Source organism: Myotis myotis, unplaced genomic scaffold (genome assembly GCF_014108235.1).
Source record: "Myotis myotis isolate mMyoMyo1 unplaced genomic scaffold, mMyoMyo1.p scaffold_m19_p_8, whole genome shotgun sequence".
Classification (NCBI taxonomy): domain Eukaryota; kingdom Metazoa; phylum Chordata; class Mammalia; order Chiroptera; family Vespertilionidae; genus Myotis; species Myotis myotis.
In genome coordinates, this window is record NW_023416390.1 from 13,024,669 (window position 1) to 13,047,343 (window position 22,675).

Genomic DNA, 22,675 nt, shown 5'->3' on the forward strand with positions numbered 1-22,675 from the left:
AATGAAAACAAATTTCATAAAGTAATATACATTCATTTTATTCTGATCTACTGCATTTTTTAAAAATATAGATCACAAACTTCTAAGTTGATTTAATAACCTACTAATGGATCTCCAATTGGTGGTTGAAAAACACCAATGCAGCACAAACCCTTATCTTAAAGATGAGAGATTGCGCCTGAGCTAGTTTACTTACTCAGCAGAGCCTTAGTTAATGGGAGGGCTAACCCAGATTCCCTATCTCCTGGTTTACTGATCTCTATCACATTATCTTATTTTGTTTTCTTCTTAAGAACTCACGATCACCATCTGAAATGATCCTGCTCATTGTTGACTTGGGTGTTATCTATCTCCCCCACTAGGAAGGAAGTAAATCTTGAGAACAGCCGTTTTTACTCATGTAGGCACTCTTATTCCACCCATGCTGAGCTTGGAACCTACCAGGTGCTCAAGAAATGTTTTTTGAATCAATGAGGACTCTAAATGGGCCCTGCTTTATAACCAGTGTAGATTCACCTGAATCGTTTGGTAAGGCCATCGTTTTGGAATAACAATGTGCCTTTTAGGAGTGAGGAAACAGAATCAAAAAGAGATGAAAAGATTTGACACAAGGCACACAGCATCAATGAAAAAGCTAGAACCAGAACCTTGGTCTCCTGACCCTGGTTGAGGGCCCTGAGTTCCCTCTGATATGTCTGTCATCTTACATTGTTCACCTAATGATTAATGTTATTAGGCTGACTTAGCCCAGAACACTCTTCACCCCTACAGAGAAACGACTTGTCTATTTTCTAAAGGCTGGAGGACCCCAGTGTTCAGGCAACCACAGTCCATGTGATGCAGTCAGTCTGCTATGGCAACAGGGAGGGACACTTCCAGATGTGTTGAAAGGGCAAAAATTACACTCACTTCTAAATGATGATCAAGTCAAAATGGGAGTTGTTTTCTCATCCGAGATCCTAGACAAATTCTAACAAACATGCTTTGTCATTTAACGCTAGGGGACTTGTTTACAGGGAAGCAAATTGCTTCTGGTCAGAGAGGTTTTTGTGTGGCCAAGTTTCCAGTATGACTTTTAAAACTTCTTAGAAATTAAATTCCGGGACTCTGAGTCAAAGAAAAAGAGAATGAGAAAGAGGGAGAGAGGACTGAAGAGAACCTTTGACTTTGAGCTACAGGGAAAAGCCCAAATTCTGCAAAAATGGCCATTGTTTGAAAGAACTCTTGTTGCAACTTACCCCAATTCCTCAAAACTCCAGGGCCCCCTTGAGACAGCCCAGCTGCATCTGATACAGGGTTTAGGGGTACCCTACAGCCAGTGCACCTCAACCTTTGTTTAAGAACCCTACCCATCCTGGGTCTTCTGTAAATCACATGAGTCTAACCTCAATGGGTGACTGAGAACATGTACCTTTTTGCCTGAAGTGAAAATTTCCACTGGATTTTGATGAATGACCTTGGGTACCGAGTTTGGGGCAGCCTGAGCGTACTCCATCTTCTGAAACAGATTTAGCAACTAATACATACAGGGTGCCCAGGCACTCCATGTTTCATCTAGTTACCTAAGCCCATGGTCGGCAAACTGTGGCTCGCGAGCCACATGCGGCTCTTTGGCCCCTTGAGTGTGGCTCTTCCTACGCCTTAGGAGTACCCTAATTAAGTTAATAACAATGTACCTACCTATATAGTTTAAGTTTAAAAAATTTGGCTCTCAAAAGAAACTTCAATCGTTGTACTGTTGATATTTGGCTCTATTGACTAATGAGTTTGCCGACCACTGCCTTAGACCATGGTCTCCTCAAGTTTTTGCTATCTTTTTTAAAGTTGGGGAGGGGACATTTGGAAGAGAAAGAGAAAAGATGACCGAACTACCACTGATCATATTAATCGTGCCCTAGAAGCAGTTTTCCTTGTCCTCTTATCCAAGCATAAATGTTGCCCCCACGTTCCATTCACAATGCCAAACGTCAGGGTACAGAACTCCCATGAGGGCTTGTTTCTGCCTAATGTACCCAGGGGGTGGGAAGCCTAGAAAACATGAAAGCAGTAGCTCGGAGCTTTAATGAAGTTAACCCGCTGAAACCAGGGGAGGTTCGCCTGCACTACACCTGAAAGCACTTTGATTATGGCATCAGCTTCAAAAGAAGCCCGTTCCCCCCTTTCTGAGCTCTGCTGCATTGAGAAATAGAATTGCACCTTTATATTCAGGCTAATTTCGCCGCCTTGCTGAGGGCTGAAAGCATTCGTAAGCATGCTGAGGCTGTAAGGGAGGGGGGCTGCTCCTCTCCATCCCCACCCCTCACACCAAGTCCAAATGGACCTAGGACACTCTAAACCCTTCCGTTTGGGCCAGGTCCTCAGAATGTCAAGTCCAGCACGATACACGCCTTCCAGTTCAGAACAAAGATAACCTCTCACTCTCTGCCAACACTGAGCCCATTGGGGTTCTACAGGTTTGCCTAAGACAAAACAAAAAGCAAAAGCATCTCTGGCCTTCCTTCTGTAAATCCCCCCCTTTCTTAACAGATGCACGTCCTTTCGCTTTTTGATATTAGTATTTCATTCTCTGTTTCCTCTTATTTTGTACTGCTTTGCATTTGTTTGCTTCTGCTTTCTCTTTCATTTTTCCCTTTTTTTCCTGATCTTTGTCCCAGCATTCTTTTGATTTCCTGTCGCTTCTCACCCTCTTGGATTTTAGTTCTGCATTTTCTCCTGCTGTTTCCTTTTCTGGTCCCAGCTGCCCCCTAATGGTTTTCAAGATCATTACCGCTTCAGGCACTGAGGAGAGAGAAGGAGGGAGGGAGGGAAAGGGCTAGAGAAAGGGAGCTGGGGAAAACATAAAATGTATGTTTGCTTTTAACTTGAACATAGATCGTCTCGATATCTCTGGGAGGGCACCCCAATCCTGCGTCAATGGAGAAGTGACCTGGAGAGGTGAACTGGGAAACTGGGGGACAGGGTCGGAGGGAAGCGTAAGTCTTCACTGAATACCTTTTATGTGTTTTTTAATTCTTTTAAACAATGTCCATATACCACTTATTCTCCCTCTTTTTTAATTTTAAAAAGAAATAGAATCCACGTCTGGAGTTGCAGAAGGAAACTGCCTTCACACATGGTTTCGTGATCCCCGCGGGAAGCACGCATCCTCCTGAGCCCTCCCAGCCAGGGCTCTCGTCCAGATCCTGCCGGCTGATTGGCAGCTCAGTAGACTGCGGAGGAGTGCATATGAAGGGGGAGTGTGGGAACTAATGACTACGGTGGGTGTGAATTAACCCACCCTGGAGTCTCCTCAATAGCAAAAGGTCAGCTCCCTGACTCTCGCCTTTCCATCACGACTTTCATGCTCAAATTAGCATCTATTGCCATCATAATGTAACAATCACTTGACATGTCGATGTCTAATTAAGGTACCATAAGTCACAAGTTACAAATTTGAAAATAGCAATAGCCACACCAAAAAAAGCCCCTTATTCCCTTATAAATCTGTGGGGCTTGCTGGGTATGTACGCATGCGAACGAAAGAAAAACAATGGGCACTCGTGATGGAAGATTCAAGTTTCCAAGAACACTGATCTATGAGAGAAAACTGGTTTAGTGAGAGAATGGGACTATTCCGTTCAAAATAAGATATCGCTGAATAGTAAATAATTCCAGACCGTCATTCTAAAATTTCCAATCATATCTCCTATAAATGCTGTGAGATTACAAATAAGTTCTTGGCCTTTGTGTCTGATTGTGAAGTGGAATACGTAAAAAATTTTGAGGGACTGGGAAAATTTGTCTGAAAATATCTCCTCTAAAAGCTCCGCCAAGTTGCCTGCCATACGTTTTGAGAAAAGACACCTAATATAAATACTATGATAATGGAACATCCCATCCAGCCCCACCAGTGCATTTACATAAATGATTATTAATTTCAATTACTTAGGGTAGCTGTGAAATTAGGACTACATCCAGTTTCAAATTTATGAATGAGGATGGAGTCAGAAAAGAGCCCAGCCAAAACACAAACCTGAAAAGGATCAGTAGTCATTCAAACCAACCTCTTCCTTCTGTGGGTGAGAAAGCTGGTCCCAAATTGGTTAAGAGACTTTTTCAAGGACGCTCAAGGGCAGTGGAGACCTAAGGTCCATCTGCCCTGACCTCAGGTTTCGGCCACCCCAACCTGCTTCTCTCTGGTGAGGACTGAGGCTGAGGTCAAGAGCCTGGGAGCACTATGGAGCCCCCGATTCCTGGTGAGCGCTCCGGAAAGTCATCCAAGAGCGCACAGAAGGGGCACAGGATGATGGACAATGGTATGAGCCAGCCCTTCTCTTCCGCACCAAATAGACACCAAACATTTTCAAATGATGCTTCTGCTGATATTGGCGCTCATTCTTTGGTGAACAGATGAGGTAGCCTCAGATGCTCATAAGGGTCTGAATTTCTCTGGGCTTCGATGGGGAATGTCATACTCTGGTGAGTATCGAAAGCTGAGTTGCCCAATATGGTAGCTGTTAAACACATGTGGAATCTGTATAATTTTGAGAGGCTAGGAAATTGTATTTAATAAAATGATAGTGACTCAGTCAGACCAGGCACATCTCAAATGCCCAGTAGCCATTTAAGAATGCAGATCTCTCCAACAGGACAGGGAGCTGCACTGCTGCTCTCAGGGGAGGCATTGACTAGGTCCTTCATGAAGCACCAATACCTCAAATGCATAAAAATTAGTGTAGCAGCGGGAGATGAGCTTCATGCTTACGACAAGACAAGCAGAGCAGAGAGAGCAACATGACTTTCCTTTGCAAGGATTCCAGGAATGTTTGAATGAATTTTGCACATTTCACTCCTTTTCCCCCCTTATTTTCATTCATAAGGTTCCCTCCTACCTGATCCAGTGTCTGTGTCTGAGAAAGAGATGAGACACACACAGTCTAGAGTACAGGAGATTTCAATACTTTATGGAAATCTGTAAGAATTCTGGGAACCCACCAAAGGTAATATCAGATAGAAACTGCCAGGCAGTGTTCAAATGTGTTGAAAAGAAAGAAAAATGTTGATTGTTTAAAGGGTGAGGAAGGAAACCCCTATTGACCAGAAACCTGGACTTTAGCTTCAAACAAAAGAATACAAAATGAGGAGCTTTTACATTTTAACTGAAGTTTTTGCCTCTGAGACAGATGCGGCTAAATATTAACTAAAGCCGTGTAGTAAATTACAGATTAAGATGCAATTAGGCCTCAGACCTGCCCCTTTCAGGGTGAGAGCTTGTCGATGTCAGGGCTGAGATAAGGGGAAGCACCCTGTGACAGGTGCCATCTATTGTGGAAGCACGAAGCTTCTGGAGCTTTCAAATCCTGTGTTCCCAGGAGGCAAGACCCAAATGTCTTACTCGCTCACGCACCTCCTGCACAGTCATGCTTCCATGAGCATCTAATGAGTACATTGTGATGAACGCAGATGGAGAGCCGTACCTGAAACAGACCTCTAGTAACAACCAGTGGTTGAATGGGTTGGTGGTGAAAGGGCTGGATCCAGCTCCATAAACCCCGTCAGCGGGCACCTTGAACTTGTTCCTGCAACCCTCCCACCCTGGAGCCCAGCTTTTCCTATATTCAAATCGGTTCTTTGCTGTTGCTGCTAAATAAAGGTCATGAGGTAGAGCTGGTAACCTCCCCCCCCCCCCCCCCCACCCCCCCCACCCCCGCCACCATCCTGCCGGCATTTTAAGGGCCATGTTTTTGGTGGCTTTTCTCAGAATCTTGACATATGTGCCCCCCATTTGAAAAGTGCCTGGAGAGGAAATGTGGAAAAAAACAGGGATCCAGGTGTCCTTCAATGAAAGTGCCAACATCGAAGGCTGTGTGTAAATAAAATACCCCCAGGACAGAAGCTGCCCATTGCTTGGCCTATTAAGCATCGCCTAAAATGTGCATTAAGATTCAGATCTGTAGACCACCCCAGATCCAAGAAACCCAACCTGCATTGTTAGCACTCACCCTAGGTCAGCGATTCTCAACCTGTTTCATCTCATGGCACACATAAGCTAATTGGGAAAATTCTGTGGCACACAATTTTTTTTTTTTTTTTGCCAGTCTGCCAAAAAAAAAAAAAAAATAGGTATAATTTTGATTCATTCACACCATACGGCTACTGTTGTGTTAGCTGCTGTTATTTATTTTCTTTTTTTTTTTTTTTTTTTTTTGACAATTTAAGGGGAAAGAGGTCAGTGCCCCTGACTAGAGAGTCAGGTATTGCATGTTTTAAACATTCGTGCAGCACCCTTGTTGAACATCGTTGCCCTTGGTGATTCGGATGAGCTCTCTTGGTTTGGGACTGCCCCGCTGGGAACGCCTGGGTTTCCACTGGGTGCGGCCAGGTTACAGCTTCCCTCAGCATCATTCACAAATCTTTTATGTTTCCCATATCCCTTCCTGTCAAAGGAATGGAATGTAGGGTGAGATTACCTATTATTATTTCACAATTAAGGATAATGATGTAAAACGTCCGAGGTGAGTCAGGGATGCTTCCAGAAATCTCAGCCTCTAGTCGGTTCGGTATTTATGTTCACAAGCCCATTGTTTCTGTTGACGCAACCAGCCTTTTAGTAGGCAAGCATCTCCATGGGTCAGGGACGTAAATTCACAAAATAATGAAAAGGAAAAGGACGGTGCCTGGATCCTCACCCCTGCACCTCTGGTGGTAACCGAACCAATTGCAGCCAAACCCCTGAGATTCCAGTCTAGACAAAAGCTGGGGCTTGGCAGGTCTGAGCCAGCCCCAGTCTGGAGAATTCCCCTAAAGGTTCATTTTCCATTGGGCACATGTGGGATTTGTGTTTAGTTCCCAAGAGTCCTTGGAAGTCCTAGATTAAAGCAATTTTCCGTCCTCCCTGGGCCCGTGGAGTCTTGTTCAGAGAGGGCTGGAGGGGAACTGGTCTCACTCTGCCTCTCGCCTGGTCTGATAAAGGGCTTTGAGCTTCTAGAAATAAAAGCACCAACAGAAGTGCTACCACAGGTAGTTATGACCATTATTTATTGAGTGCTGCCCCCTAGAGGATTAAAAAAATGGAGTCCTGAGGGCTCTGAACCAGACTCACCAGTCTCACCAGACCTCTATCCCACTTCAGGATATCAGGCCTTCCCCTCAACCCCAGGCCCCAAGCTCAGAAGTCAGAGTTGTCATTCTCATGGTTTCCCAATGGGCTTCAGCTTAGTACTTTTTTCTCTCTGTCCTCTTTCCCCTGGCCCTGCCCCTAAGCTCTGGCTACAAGGTTCTCAGAAACAGGATTCTTCCAGGCTGGACACTTGCGAGAATGGTCTGGCCAGCCTGGTAAGTGGTCAGGGGAGGTGATACTAAATGACCCTCTAGGCACTGTCACTGTAGATAGTGCTCTTTGTCCCTAGGTTAGCATCTTGGCCATAGTAGAAGCGGGGGTCTCTGCTGAAGATTCAAACTCCACACTGCTTCTTTACTCCATTGAATATCGGGGAGTGGCCGTCTTTCTTTATAACTGACATTTAAACAGGGGATAAAGTAAACCTGGAGTTTTTAATATTGTGGATGTGCTCTCCAGCCAAGGAAGGAAGGAGGGAAAGAAAGGAAGGGGGAGGGGGGGGATGAAAGGTAGTCCCCCCTGGAGGTATGCTTGCTGGGAGAAATCACCAGGCCTCTGCTAAATGCCCTTTCAGACCCGGCATCTAAGATCCACAGTGCGATAGGCAGCCTGTGGATTCACACAGCACCTTCAAACCCCTCCACGGCTTGGCTCCACTATTTGCAAATCACTTCTGATTCAATTTTGTTTTGGTTATCTCCGTGTAAATAACAGTTAAGTGGGAGTCACAGATTTTTCAAACACTAAAAGTGATAAACAAAGCTAATGGCAAATCCAGATAAGGAGGAAAACCACCCAGAAGAATCCACAAGTACAAGCAAAGAAATAAATGAGATAGTCAGATGTGTGTGTTTCTTGTCACCAAAACTTTATTTTTCTTCATCTGCAGAGTGGCAGGAAAGTACATGCGGGGTGTTATTTAGACTGTTCCTGTTGGAGTCTGTATGATAGTGGAGTAATAGGTGCCCCGTGAAACAAGACCGTTTAGAATCCACAAAGCCATCCTCAGAAACAAAGATACAAGTGTTTCCCCAACTGTTAGCTTGCAGCTCCCTCTAAACAGTTCTCATACCTTTTCTTTCACCCCAAACTGTGGCCACATTTCCAAGGGGAGAAATGTGTATGTATATTAAGTAGAAACCTTCATGTACCTGTACATGTTGGGGGGGAGGGGGGGAGAGGTTGGGGGAATCCAGTTCAATGGCCTGAACAAATTCTTTGAAGTCTTTCCTCTTCTGGTAGTTTCAAGTTTAGGGGCGTAGAGAAAAGTGAATCATCACCCAGAGTGAAGAGGAGTGTGTTTGGGACATAACAAAGGATCTCAGTAGTAAACGCAGGGTGTTTGGGATTTTATTCAGCCGGGCCTGTGCGTGTGTGTCGCCGCCACGCACGGCTGCCTGTTCAAACGCATGGCTGAGCTGCCGCCTCGCTCCCTACTCCAAACACCGTGCGCCACCAACGCCATTGCGCGTGGCATTGTGTTGGGTTCTACGTGTGTGGCATCGCGGTGAGGGAATTGGGGGGAACCAGGATTTCCCCCGTTTCCCGCGGAGTCTCCCTCGGGCGGCATCGACACGGCCAAGGACAGCACGCCCTGGAGGTGCCCGGGGGCGCTCCTTCTCCGGGGCATTGCGCACGGGCGGCTCGGCGCAGCCTGAAGCGGAGGAGCCCGGGGTGGGCGGGAGATGCCGGGTGGGAGAGGGGCGGCGGGGTGGGAGCTGCCTTAACTTTGATCCGGCCGCGGCCCGGGGGAAGCCGCCGCCGCCGCCCCGCCCGAGCTGGGTGCCGCGGCGCTCGCCTCTGCGCCGCGCGTTTCCGCGGCTGCCTCTTTAATCAGGAACACAGAAGGGGCGGGCCCTGAGCCGGCGCGTAATCGGATAGCTGTGCCGCGGCTCTGACATCCACATGCTGCTCTGCCTGAAAAGGCAGGGGGGAGCCCGAGGGGAAGCAGAGATCGCGAGCGAGGCAGCAGCCCGCAGCCCGCCCCCAGCACATCCTCAGACGCGCAGACACTCGGCGAGGCGCTGGGCGAGGTGGAGGTGAAGGCGGGCGCGAGCGAACTCGGAGAGGGGCTCGCTCGCTCCCAGGCGATCCGAGCCGCCTCCGCCGCACCGCCAGCAGCTCCGGCAACGGCACCGACTCCGGCAGCTTCCTTCCTCAGACTCCCCTCGTGAGGCTGGCCGAGCGGGTGTAGCCGTTGGGGGAGGATCCCGCTAGGGGAGCCCGGCAAGGGCTGGAGCCGGGCGGCCGCCTCCCACCCGGGCTGTCCGGCGGTGGGTGCCTCCGCCCTCTCGTGGGTCCCGGGTGCCGGGGGATGTGTGTCCGTTTACGCCTCTGAGATCACACAGCTGCCTGGGGCCGTGTGATGCCTAAGGCAAGTCTTGGCTTTTATTTTTATTATAATTTTTTTTTTTACGCTTGGCTTTCGGGAAATATTCGTGATGTTGTAGGATAAAGGAATTGATACTTTGAGGAACTGGAGAGGACATAGATCCGTTTTGTGTTTAAGAGAAGAGAACAGTCCCCTCTTCCCGGCTTGCTCCCTCTTGGCTGTTTTCAAGAGCGACCGACCCTCCTCCCGGTGAGGTGGGGATCCAGCAAGGATAAAGGTGAAGACGGGCCGCCGGGGCCCAGGAGGGAGACGCTGACCATTAGAATCCTCTGCAGAAGACACTGTGAGGAAGACAAGAGCGAGAAAAAACACAAAGACTTACAGTTATACAAGAAACCCACACATCCAGCCCTGGAGAGAGCCTCTTTCTCCAAAATGGATATGTTTCCTCTCACCTGGGTTTTCTTAGCTCTCTACTTTTCAGGACGCGGAGTGAGAGGCCAACCAGGTAAGCCCCTGAAAGTTTTTTTTTTCTATTCATCTCAACATACTTTCCCTTTAAAAGTAACTGCTAAGGCAGGGAGGGGGGCACAAGGAATGGCATAGAAGGAGGCATCCTTAATACTGAATAATTTAAAGAGCCATCCCAGTCGGCCCTCCCTACCTTACACCACCATCACCACCACCACCACTGCTAAAACCCAACTTCATTCTCCTGCGAGGAGTGTGTGTGTGTGTGTGTGTGTGTGTGTGTGTGTTGAAACATAGACAGAATTTGGCGGTGTTCAGATGTCACATATGGACTGAATCAAAGGTTTAAAAATACTACAAAGCCTTTCTGCATTACAGTTTTTGGGATTTTTTTCCCCTTTCTTGAAGCAGAGCACATCTCCCTGGAGTTTCTTCAACCTAGCCAGCGGAATATAAATCATGTGCATTCCCTCCACGGAGCTGCGTTGAGCAATGTTAACTGAAGGGCTTGGGAAAGGCAAGAATCTAGTTGTTTCCCAGTGCTGTGGGTTCTTTGCAGAATGTGCGGATCCGCCTCAAAATCGCAGGGCTCGGCCGATGGGGCTTTCCGCAGAGCCAGGGGCTTGGGGCTGGGTGCTGCTGGCCCAGCCAGGTGGTCCATCCACCCTCCTCTCCTTCCTGCATCCACGTGTTATCTGGGAAAGTAAATCCTGTTCTTTTAAAAAATATTATTAGATAAAAAACAAACTGCGTGGCCCTCCAAGGTCTCTCTTGTGAAGTGGTTAGAAACTTTTGAGTGGAATTTGTTCTCAAAACCACTGCCAAAAAGGGTGTGTAGACTGAGAGCAGAGATAAGCACCCGAAGGCCCGAAGGTCTGGGGCCAGTGTGTGTGTGGAGGGGGGTTTGGTAAGGGGTCAAGGGGTACACTCCCTGAGCAGGGATCTCTGGAGTCAGGGAATATGGTGGGGCTTGTTCTTCCTCCCTCACACCACTCTCCAGGGTGAGCCTCTCTCCCCTCTGAGAACAGTGTCTGGGATCTGACTGAACTCTTGGAGCTGCTACAGGTGATTGAGAATGAGGAAACCATCTATGGGGACAGAGGAAAAGCCTTCCTGGCGTGCCCTCACCCAGCGGCACTTCCAAGGCTCTGGCTGCAGTGCCGGGCTCACCTCTGGCAGGCTCCTGGGCACCTCCTCCCATCACCAGGGCTGGTGGGGCCAGCGTGGGGCCTGCTTTGACGGATGGGGAAGTTGGTTATCGCCTCCTAACACATGCACACGCCCCCCTTTAAGCTCGGCTGTTTATTTGAGGGGGAAGAAGATTCGGCATTGCCCTTCTTATCCAAACCCTCATGTTTGCTGCGCCTGCTCTGCCATGACTGATCTCAGGGCAGCTGCAAACCCTATCAAAGAGATGAGTCAGGTCCCACTTGGGGAGGTCTCCTGTGCCTCCCCATTCCTTCTTGCCTTGCTTCCAAATTCCCAGTTTGATGTGAAATGAAATTACCTCCCACAGACCTGAAGGCTGCATAAATTATGTATGTTTGTGTGATTCGCTGTGTGTGTGTGTGTGTGTGTGTGTGTGTGTGTGTGTGTGTGTGCGCACGCTCCCGCGCGCGGTGAGGATGCCCACGGTATATTGTGTATTCCGGCACGGTCGCTGGTAGACCCCGGTGTGCGAGTGCGCGGACACTGGTGCGCACCCCGGCACACACTCACACGCGCGCGCACACACACAACTTCAGATTCTGTGTGCTGTGCAGAGCGGGAGGGGTCGTGAAGACTCAGGGGCCATCTTCTACCCCAGATGTTCGCACAAATGTCCCCTCCTCCCCCCGCCCGGCGCCGTGTGGATGGAGTGAGTACGTGTGTGCGACAGAGGACGGGACCCACTCCCGCTCCGCCACCTGCCTCCGCGCTCTCCGCAGCGCGCCCCCTCCCCGGCCCCTCGCCGCCCTGCGTCATTTCTAGAGAAGCCAGAGGCGCAGAGCGCGGGCAGGTCGCCCTCTCGGTGGGACGCGGAGCTGCTCAGGATTTCCGTCCGAGCAGCCCACCGGCACCCTGGCAGCTGGCGGCGGTGGCAAAGGGCGAGGCCCAGCTAGACCTCTGACTCACCCGGTGCGCGCCGGCCTGGAGGGGACGGGGACAGCGGCGGCGGCGGGAACCCATTCCGAGGAGTCGGGGGTGTGGGGGGGGGGGGGGGTGTGGGGAAGGAGGGCGGAAGGTGAAAGCGGGAGGGCGATTGAGCAAATAACCCCTCGGCGGCGTGCAGCCTCGGCGCCCCCACTTCTCCGCACGCCGCTGGGCCGATCCCAGCACCGCCGCCTCTCGGCCTCCCTTCCGCTCGGGCTTGGGGCTCAGGACCGCTCGGCGGACCCTCCCCGAGCGCCCCCTCTGCCTCGCGCGTCCCAGGCGCTGCATTACCCCCTCTCACCCCTCATCCCCCACCCCCACCCCATCCCTGGAGGGCCCGGCCGGCGGGGCAGGGGGATCCGAGCGCGGGCCGAGCTGGGTGGCGGGACGCCGGGGTGGGCTTTCCGAGCCGAGGGCGGAGGCGGACAGGAGCCAGCTGGATGGAGCCGCGGGGCTGCGCGCCGCCTGCACCGCCTCTAGCCGCGCTGCGCGCCGAGCGCTCGCCGGGCGCCGAGACAGGTGAAGAGCACGCGGCGCGGGCGCCCACGTGGTGGGGACGCCGTGGCCCCCAGCGCACCCCACCCCCAGCGCCATCTCTCACGACGCATCGATTTGTTTGGGCTACGCAGCAGAAACAGAGCCCAGCGATCCATAAACATTCTATTAGGCAAAAATATCCCCAGTGAAAGCAAAACCGAGGCTCAAGCCTGGGCAAAGTTGGCGGACTCCAACTCCCCCAGCCTTGCCCCTCCTCCTCCCGACTGAGGACAGCGCCGGGCAGAAGCTCGCGGCTTTTCCTCCGCCCTGTCCAGTGCCAGAAAGTCTCGGCTGCCGCTCCCTGCTCGGGAGAAACCTCTGCAGGGTTGGCGAGCCTCCCTCCCCTCCCCGCCGCCGCCGCGCTCTTTGCTTTTCCACGTGAGAAAAGGAAATAGTCACTGCCGATGCTTCATTTCCACTGATTGATTTCTTTTTCATATCAACACAAGTTAATGGAGGCGCGGCGAGCTGTGATTCAGCGGCTGCCCCCACCCTGCGCCTGGGGCTGACTGCACCGCAGCTTTCCCCCCCAGGTCTAGGGCTGGGGCGCGGGGCTGCTTGGAGAGGGGGGCGGGGGGGGGGCGCACAGGCCGCAGAGCTAACGCCCTAGGGCTGGCGAGGGACGGTGGCGGAAAGAACCTGGTGACCCCTGGGAATCAGGGAGTGCTGCGGGAGTGGGGATCAGCTTTCCAGGGCAAGCTCAGGGAATCCGGCTCCTCCGTGTCGCAGCTTCTGCGGCTCCGGCTGATCTGTCTGGAAGGAGAGGGAATGCGCGCTCTGGTTTCTTGGCGTGTGCTCACTGCTTGCCTCCCCCGCCCTCCCTCCCTTCCTTCCTTTCGGTTTCAGACAGAGAGGAGAGCCCCCTGGCGCTAGCCATTCGCTCTCAGCGCCTTGCCACGAAACTCCCCTTTGCTAGAGTTAATCGTGGTCCGCAGGGGACTAGGTTACGCTCAGGAAATCATTCAGGCCCTGACAATGGGTTTCTTCAGATGGTGGCAACTCCCAGCCCCAGGGTCCACAGCGCTTCGGGCCAAAAGAACCCACACCCTCTCATCTCCAAACACCCGCCTCCGCCCGGAGAGCTTTGATCGCGCTGGGGTTTTACTGCCACGGACACGGGCGGACGCGGTCAATTCAACCTTCTGTCTGAAATGATCAGATAAGAGGTGTAAATTGGCGGTGGGAGACAGGCCTGGGGTCAAACTAATCCTGAAAGAGACGCACTGAGGGGCTGGCTAGGCTCAGGATAAGGGTCCGAGGAGGATTTCTCTTTTAGCCTGTCTCTCTCCAAATGCGGGATAATTATGAGCAAGCATAATAACGTGCAACAAAACGATAAACTCCTAGATTCTACACAGACAGTCTGCTCTAGGCTCCGGGGACTGGTCTCATGCCCGCATTCCATGGGTGCCCAGTAAACTTTACCCCATAAACTGCCGCTGGAGGTAGTGAAACTGCGGCCTCTTGCCAACAGAGCACACAGTGCAAAGCAGTGGGAACAGCACTGGGGGTGGGGTGGGGGGGCGCCTCGGCAAGCTCCTTCTTGTCCAAGATGTGCCGGCAGAATTGTGACTGCTCAGGCAGCACCGCAGGTTTGACTTTCTGGGGCAACCGTCCATTAGGCCACAGAGCTCCCTGCTGACAACATGGAAGGTTGGAAGGCTGCAGGGACCGGAACCCCAGGCTATGGAACAGGACTCCTGCTGTCTACCAAGTGGCTTCAGCCCCTGCTATTGAATGTAAAGTCCACACTGGGGCAATGAAAGGCCAGTTTCTACCTGCATTGAGTTGAGAGGCATGAATGCAAATAACAGTCAGGGAAGGGCCTGGGGTGGAGGTGGGGTCATGGGGAGAGGCACCTTGGACTAGATGATTTCTGAGTTACCTGCCTGGTGTTTTCACGCAGCTGCTCATTGAAGCAACCAAGGCAATGAGCTGACTTTGGGTAACCCAAGTGTGGGACAATTCTGGGCTGACAGAATTCAGAGCTAGATTCATTGGTAAAGAGTTTTCAGAACATATTCTGTGAAAGTCCAGTTTGGGAAGACGTTAGGAAATAGAGATGTGACTTTCCTTTCCTAAAAGGATGGAGCAGAAGCGTAATACCATCTTGACTTCTTACACTGACGGGACAGGATGCGAAAGGTGACGTCTGGGAAGTCGTTTGTAATATCATTAATATACTTGATGTATGGGATCATCTGTCCATCATTTGCCATTGGACGTCGTGAAGGCACCCTCCTGGAGTAGCAGAGATGTGTTTGATCCCAAAAGTTAGTCTTTGTTCTGTTCCTTCCAGGAAAGGAACTCACTTAAAAAAAAAATTTTTTTTTAACCCATTCCTGGATGCTACTGTGGCAGCTCGGCCTAGAGAGCCTACGGCATTTTTCACAGCCTTATCTGCCACGATAAGAAGTGATTGAGGGACCTAATGGTTTCCTCACCGAGCAGGATTCAGTGGGGTTGGATTCCTGGATACTGTGGCCTTGTAGTGTGGCTGGCCCTCCAGGAGAAGGCATCTTCTAAAGGTTTAGGAAGCTGTCAAGTTTAGATAAGGCTGAGCTCTGATCCTATGGGACCTTGGTTGTATTAATAAGGAGAAATTAATTTTTAACCACTGGGAAGGTTGCCAAATTATGTGACCTTTGGCAGACCAGCTGTGCTATAAAAATAAATCCCCCATTTCTGAAAACGCTGCTCCTATCCAGTAGAACAATAACAACCTGGCATTTAGCACAGATGAGCAGCAGGGTTGAGAAGAAAGGGGAAAGGGGGGCGGGGGGGGGGGTGCGGGCGTTGCCAAGAAAAAACCTTCCGATGTTGTAAGGCATAGTTTCAGGCCTGAGCATCCTACCTACCCCCCTGCCCCCCCCCCCCCAAACACATGCCCTGGTTTTCAGTACACAGGAAAGAGGGCCAGGGGGACCAGGAGCAGGGCGCCTGTGGGAGCAGGGCGTGGAGAAGGTGTTAAATGCTTCCAGCCCTCTCACACCCCAGCCTGAACACATCTCGCATTGTCCACACGGACAGACTGCTGGCACAGGAAGAGAAAAAGGAGTTTCCACCAGGCAAAATGTTTGTCTTCCCTAATGCCGCTAAATGAGCTTGTCACAGAGAAGTTTGGGGAAGACCTTCATTGGGCTTTCCAGCTTCTGAAGCTTTGGAGCCAGACAGCCTGGGTTTAAAACCCAGCCGCGCCCTGCGATCCAGAATACTGAATCTCCCGTGCCTCAGTTTCCCTCTGTGCCGCCGTTTCCTGGTCTGTCAGATGGGTTTGAGAATGATATAGCCCACCTCATAGGTATTATTACCTGCCTATTCGGAAATCATGTCATCTTTAAAACAGCCTCAGTGGAGTTTACTGTATCACAGAAAGCACAGTATAAACATTGTGGTCAATTTACATTATTTTATGAGCTTTTTAATAAGTAAATAATTATTCCTTCCCAGTTCTTACTCCACTAACCCTTTACCTGTGTTTTATAAGCATGGGAATTATCTCTCCACACTCTGTCCTTTAGAGACCGGTATTCCCTGCTAGGTTCTCATCTTAGATATACTTCTCCTCTTTGCTTCTTTTTTCTCCACGCTCAGTGTTCTCACCTCTACTGATTTTTTTAAAAATCTCTCCTCTTTTCCTTTTCCTCTCTTCTGTGCTTCATCAAGAGAATGTGCTCAGCAGGGATCCCAGTGCTGAAGTTACCCTCCCTCCCCCCGAATGTGTAATAACTTCTACTGTGGCATCAAGGCCCTTCAGCAGCTGAACTCAAAAAAGTCATCATAAAGACAAAATAGCTTTTACCCAGCAAGACTCTTAATAATCCCATTTCCCTCTGGGTCTTCATAAAAGAGTCATGATCTAATCCAGAAGGAAAGGGCGGGGCCTGGGACACACAAAAGGAAAGCTCTCCCCGTGGTGTGCAGTGGACGGGGCTGCAGGCCAGCTTAATGCAATGTCCAGTGTGACCCTCCAGAGATCCTGTGATAGCCAGTGATCTGGCCAGTCTTTCAGAGAAAAAGATAAAGGGAATTGCAAATTATCGGACTGAGTGGTAATAATAATTGTTGTGATAAAAAGGGAAAATAAAACAGATGTGCCCCAAAGGCATGTTGGGGGCCAGGGGAAGAAAGATGGGTAGAGAGAAATGAACTAAAACCCAGCAAGAGCCAATCCATTCCCAGCACAGGTTTAGTGATGAAGTAATAGTTTGCATCTTTCTGGTGCTACTGACAACAAATATCTAGAACTTGCCTTTGGGAGGGTGGGGGGCTGGAGTGAGGGGGCAAGAAAACATTCCAATAAATTATTTTTATTATTATTAGAATTAAAATATAAGTGTCATTTGAACGTCCTCATTATTATCTGAGGTTCGGGTGTCTTCAGATACATGGTTCACACTCACTCTACCTTGACTTATGACTAGGTGCTGGTATCCCAAACAAATCGTTTAAACACCCAGTTCACCACTAAATTTACCATTAGTATCAGCTGTGGGCTGGGTAGGACTCGTTGGAACTGGAGAAGCACAACAATTTGTGATTAGGCTTTCTTAGCATTTGTGGCACCTACTGATACCTTTGGTGTTGCTTTAGGCAACTAGCAATTTATTAATTTATCAAACCTCATTGACACTGACTCTTGGGAAAAGCTCTGGGTTTGATCCTATAAAGTTCTCCAAAGATGAATCAGAATGGAGCCACTCATACCCTCGAGTTGAAGTGGTCCATCAGAAGGGATAAGGCTGTTCCGAGCTCTCACACACCTTGGAGCAGCGATTGTCAACCACTGTGCTACAAGAATGTGTAAAACATGCAATACCTGCCTATTGAGTCAGGAGCACTGACCTCTTTCCCTTAGATCAGTGGTTATCAACCTTCCTAATGCCGCGACCCTTTCAACACAGTTCCTCGTGTTGTGGTGACCCCCAATTTCATTGTTACAAACTGAACATAATTAAAGCATAGTGATGAATCACAAAAACAATATGTAATTATATATGTGTTTTCCGATGGTCTTAGGCGACCCCTGTGAAAGGGTCATTCGACCTCCAAAGGGGTCGCGACCCACAGGTTGAGAACCACTGCCTTAGATTGTCAAATAATAAAATGACAACAGCCAATGCAATAGCCATCAGTGTGCATGAATCAAAATTAAACTTTTTTATTTGTCAGGTTGGCAAAAACATAATATAGTTTAGTAATTAGCTTACGTGCTCCATGAGATAAAAAGGGTTGAAACTCGCTGCCTTAGAAGATACTGAAGAGCTTCGGAGGCCCAGGTTTGGGTGGCCAGGGGTGGGGGAGGGTGCCCTGAGCCTGGCTGAGGGCATAGATGGGATTTAGGACTGGGAAAGGCCTAAGGGAAGGGGGAGGTGGGAATGGAGAATTGGACACTGGGTTTGTTGGAGGTGATATTCAGAAGCTTCAGTGTGGAGGGAAATGATTGCAAACAAGGTTGGAAATAGTAGCTCGGGCTAAATGCAAGGCCCAAATTGCTAGGCCAAGGGGTTTAGATTTCATTTACTAACCAATGGGGAGCCATAGATGTTTCAACATAAGCCCTCAGTTAATCAAAATAAATGAAGAAAACTATTATATTACTTTTTTTCTCCCTCCTTGGGTTTTTGGAGGGACCTCAAAATTATTCTTCTTCTGTTTCCTTCCCCAAATGCCTGTTGAAATGGTCAGGAATTGTAATCCCAGATCTCTCATCAATGGCATCAAAATTACATTTGCAATGAAGGCTGGAAAAGAGTGGACATAAATATAAACTAATGCTATTATATCGGCTGCCCTATTGGAATTGCATTTGTTTATGATATAAGATGACAAATAACAAGGTTACCACAGGTGGCATGATTCGAGGTCAGGGAGGTAATCACATCAAACTTACATTTTAATGATTAAACCGGGCTTCATTTTTAGAATCCAGATTGAGGGGAAGAGACTTTCCAAAGCTCTATTTCCAGACCCAGTTTCCAGTTCTCCCCATGGGGAACCTTTGGAGTTGTTCTAGAAGAGGGGGTGTTCCCCCCTTCCCTTCTCCTCTTTCCATGCGGGCTTCCTCTCCCCCTCCCTAACCCCCTCCCCCCTGCCGGCCCGAAGATTCTTTCATTCCGATTTTGAACTTTATCACTGCAAAAGTTCGCAGGGGTTTCCATTTGCCGTGCCTTCAGGAGTGCATCACTCACTGCCACTGCCCCATAAATTGAATAGATTGCGTCCCTTCCCCGTTGCCTTAGGAAGTGGTCAAACAGCCGCATTCCTGGGCTGATGGATTGGCTCATTTCTTCCCCGCTTAAGCCAAGATACAGATTTTATGAGACTGTCTTGAGACAGGCTAACGTCGCTTTGAATAAAACAAAACCCAGCCTCAGCTCACAGAAAAGGAAAACTCTTAAAAAGCAGCTCGTCCAGGGTCAGCGAGCAAAATTTGGTTAAGACCCTGAGCAGAGAGAGGACTTCGGTGATGGCGGTGAGGGATTTTAAGAAACACTTTTTGGTCTTTCTTTTTATGCATCACTGTTGCTGACAGGCTCACACACAGAACTGCGTATCCATAATATTTATAAATATGCAGCCGCAGACCCAGTTAAGAAAGGAAACTCACGTCAGTAGAGCTAATGTGATTAAAAGAGACATTTGAACTCTCCATAATGCAAGACAGACGAGTTCTTCTGAAGAATCCTGGAGTTTTGTTGGAGGCTCACCTGGAGCAGATAAAACAGGAGCAACACGTTGAGTAACTAATCTGCTTATCTGGGAGGGGAGAGAACCTTTACATTTTGGTTCCTCTCTGGGCTATAGGATCTTTCCCCCGCCTCATTGTACAGGCTTTGAATTTGGAACTGGAACTGAACTTTAGACTCCCTGCCCTCATTTTATAGAGGAGAAAACGAAGGCTCAGAGTGGTTGACTAACTTACCCAAGGTCACACAGCTTGCGAGTGGTAAGACCATACAAGACTTCTTGCTGGCTAAGCGGCAAGGTGGCCACGTTCTCTTTTTAAGTAGGAGAAAGCCTCATCGCCTTGCTACTGGTAAGTCAATGAAACAATGCTGTGCAAATAGGAACAGGACGGGATTATGCTGTCGATAAAGGATGAATTATAAAGTGTCGTTTTAATGGAAATGGGACCGAGTACTTTTCTCCACTAAGTGTCCCCAGGTGTGGAGAATAGAGGTAGAAGTAGGTGTACTCTCGCCTTACTCTCTTTTCCGTGGCATTTAAAATAGCAAGGGCACAGAGCTCTGGCTCTGTGGGTTTTAAACCCTATTCCAGGAAGGCCTGATGTTCTTAACGGAGATGAGGGAGGGACTTCGAGGCCTGGACACGACTCCGATTCTGCCACCTTCTGTTCCCACGCCTAAGAGGGGCTCCGCTTTCAGCTGCTCTGCACGTTGGAGCTCAGGGTAGAGTTTTGTTCAAGGAAAGAACAAACAAACACTTCTAACAAGAATTCTGAAAACTACGCACCTAATTCAGTCCACTCATTGCATCACAGTTTAGGAAGCTGAGATCGAGGCAGGTCACTGAGTTAGGAATCCAGGTGCCACTTCTTCTCGGTAATATCAGTACCCCCTCCCCTTCCCAGTAACCTGGTCCCCTTACCCTAGACCAGTGGTTCTCAACCCTCCTAATGCCGCGACCCTTTCATACAGTTCCTCATGTTGTGGTGACCCCCAATTTCATTGTTACAAATTGAACGTAATTAAAGCATAGTGATGAATCACAAAAACAATATGTAATTATATATGTGTTTTCCGATGGTCTTAGGCAACCCCTGTGGAAGGGTCGTTCGACCTCCAAAGGGGTCGCGACCCACAGGTTGAGAACCACTGCCCTAGACCCTCCATCAGTAACACCCTGACTCTCCAATCCCACATCCAGCCAGCCCTAAATTCCCCTGTTTTTTGCCAAGGACCTTTCCCCTCAGTTCAGCTAAATCAAGGGACCTGATTGTTATTATGGGACTGTCTGCAGGCGGTTGCCTAGTGTCACTTGGTGTCACCCCCTTGTGATTCTGATCATTTAAAAGTCTCACTATCCTCAGGCTTCAGTGTTGAACAACTATTGTCAAGTTCAGGCTCTACAGTGATCCTTTAAAACAGCTCCAGTTGAGTTCCCTTAGAAGGCAGACCAGATTTTTAAAAAGATCTTCTTTTAGTCCTTCTTACTAAAAATCTGCTCTTACTAGGAACCAATGACTTGCCTGAAACTGGGTTCTGTGGGAGGGTGAGTCCCCTCTGAAGCTGGCAGAGCACCTGAGAATTGTAGGTGGACCGGTACAACATTTCTTCACCTGACCCATGGCCTGGTAACCCCAGAGCAGCATCGGATGGTGCTTAGGCCATCAGCAAAGCAAGGGTATGGGAGGGAGGCAGGGAGGGAGGGGAGAAAAATGTCAGAAATAATCTGACATTTTATATCAAATAAGAACCCTAAGTAGTCCTTATGGGGGGACGGGGGGTGTCAGACCTTTGGGACTCCAGAACATAGTATTCTCTTTATTTCAACTTACTTTTAAAAATTAAATTTATTGGGGCAACATTGGTAAATAACATATGAGTTTCAGGTGTACAGTTCTATGATACATCGTTTGTATATTTCACTGTGTGCCCACCACCCAAAGTCTAGTCTTCTTGTGTCACCCTGTATTTGATCCTCTTTACCCTCCTCATCCTCCCGTACCCCTCTTCCCCCCTCCTAATCTCCATACTGTTGCCTAGCCCTAGAGCTATCACTTTAATGCTTTTATCCTTGGGCCCCTGAGTACCTGGCCCATCTCAGTTGCAGGAGAAAACTTCTCTGAGCAGATCAGGCCTGGGTTTGCCTGCTCCCCTTTGGGAAATGTGCCCCAGGTAAAAAGGTAGTTACAAAAGCAAGGGAGAAAGAAATCCCTGGTCAACTCACCAAACAGACTCAGTAGCACAGATTTTAGCAGGTCAGCTTCTCTTCTGCGTATGCATATTGGCCTAGAGGCATTTGCCCTTGAGTTCACCTTTCTTTCGGCTGGACTGGATGGCCGGGACTCCTGGAGAGAGCCAGTGTGCTGTTCCACTTGGACCCAGGAAAGGCCTCCGGGGGTGTGGATAGTGTTGCTCTTCAGAAGCAAACCTGGGTCGTTCCTCTTGGGAGTGTGTTTGCATTTTAGAAATGGAGGGTCCTCAAACCTGGGCATGAAAGATCAATTATCGAAAGGAGGCATGGATGGATTCAGTGTGTCTTCTGTACAGTTTTTACTGATAGATTTCAAGAATTCAGTTTTCTCCAAGGAACACAGAGACGAAAATTCTAGTATTTAACTTGATGGACCTGTCTGTGCAAATGATGTCTGATCTTGTGTGAGAAGGCATGAAAGTTTGTACCGGACTAAAGTGTTAATTTCATATATATATATATATATATATTTCAGAAAGGAAGGACGAGAGACAGAAGGATTGAAACATTAATGATGAGAATCGTTGATCGGCTGCCTCCTACACACCCCTACTGGGGACCAAGCCCGCAACCCAGGCATGTGCTCTTGAATGGAATTGAACCCGGGACCCTTCAGTCCCCAAGCTGATGCTCTATCCACTGAGCCAAACCAGCAAGGGCCAAAGTGTTAATTTCTAAAGTGTATGTGTGCCTGATGTATGTTTGGTATCCAGGTGTGTGTTTCTCAGTGTGAGTGCCATCCAGACAAGAATGTGAGCTTGTGCCTGGCTGGTGTTGCTCAGTGGTTGAGCATCAACCCATGAACCAAGAGGTCCCCGGTTCGATTCCTGGTTAGGGCACACGCCTGGGTTGTGGGCTCAATCCCCAGTAGGGGGCGTTCAGGAGGCAGCCAACTCTGTCATCCATGTTTCTATCTCTCTATCCCTCACCCTTCCTCTCTCTCTAAAATCAATAAAAACATTAAAAAAATAAACATACATTTTAAAAAAAGAATGCGGGTTTATAAATGTTTGGATATTGGAACGGCTAACCACACACAAGCAAAGCAGATGTTTCAATGAGTTCTCAAATATTTTAATGAGTGCCTCGATTTTCCTGATAAAGAGAGGACAGAAAACAAAAAAGAGTTACTCCTTTTCCTTTGAGTGAAGTAAGTTTTTACC

General features: G+C 49.0%; 1 protein-coding gene across 17 annotated transcripts in view; it reads left to right on the plus strand.

Moving 5' to 3' along the window:
• The first annotated feature begins 8,957 nt into the window (after positions 1–8,957).
• The window catches only part of NRP2 (neuropilin 2), a 120,281-nt gene continuing 106,563 nt past the window's right edge, over positions 8,958–22,675 (plus strand). For 7 of the 17 annotated variants that reach the window (XR_004969205.1, XR_004969207.1, XR_004969206.1 and 4 more), the window contains exon 1: positions 8,974–9,939. Coding sequence is in view for 10 of the 17 variants with exons in the window: in XM_036318968.1 (XP_036174861.1) it covers positions 9,867–9,939 (73 nt within the window). In the remaining 7 variants the exon portion in view is untranslated. Of the gene's footprint in view, positions 9,940–22,675 lie in introns of all 17 variants that reach the window. The other 10 variants (XR_004969203.1, XR_004969204.1, XR_004969202.1 and 7 more) reach the window with 5 other exon arrangements.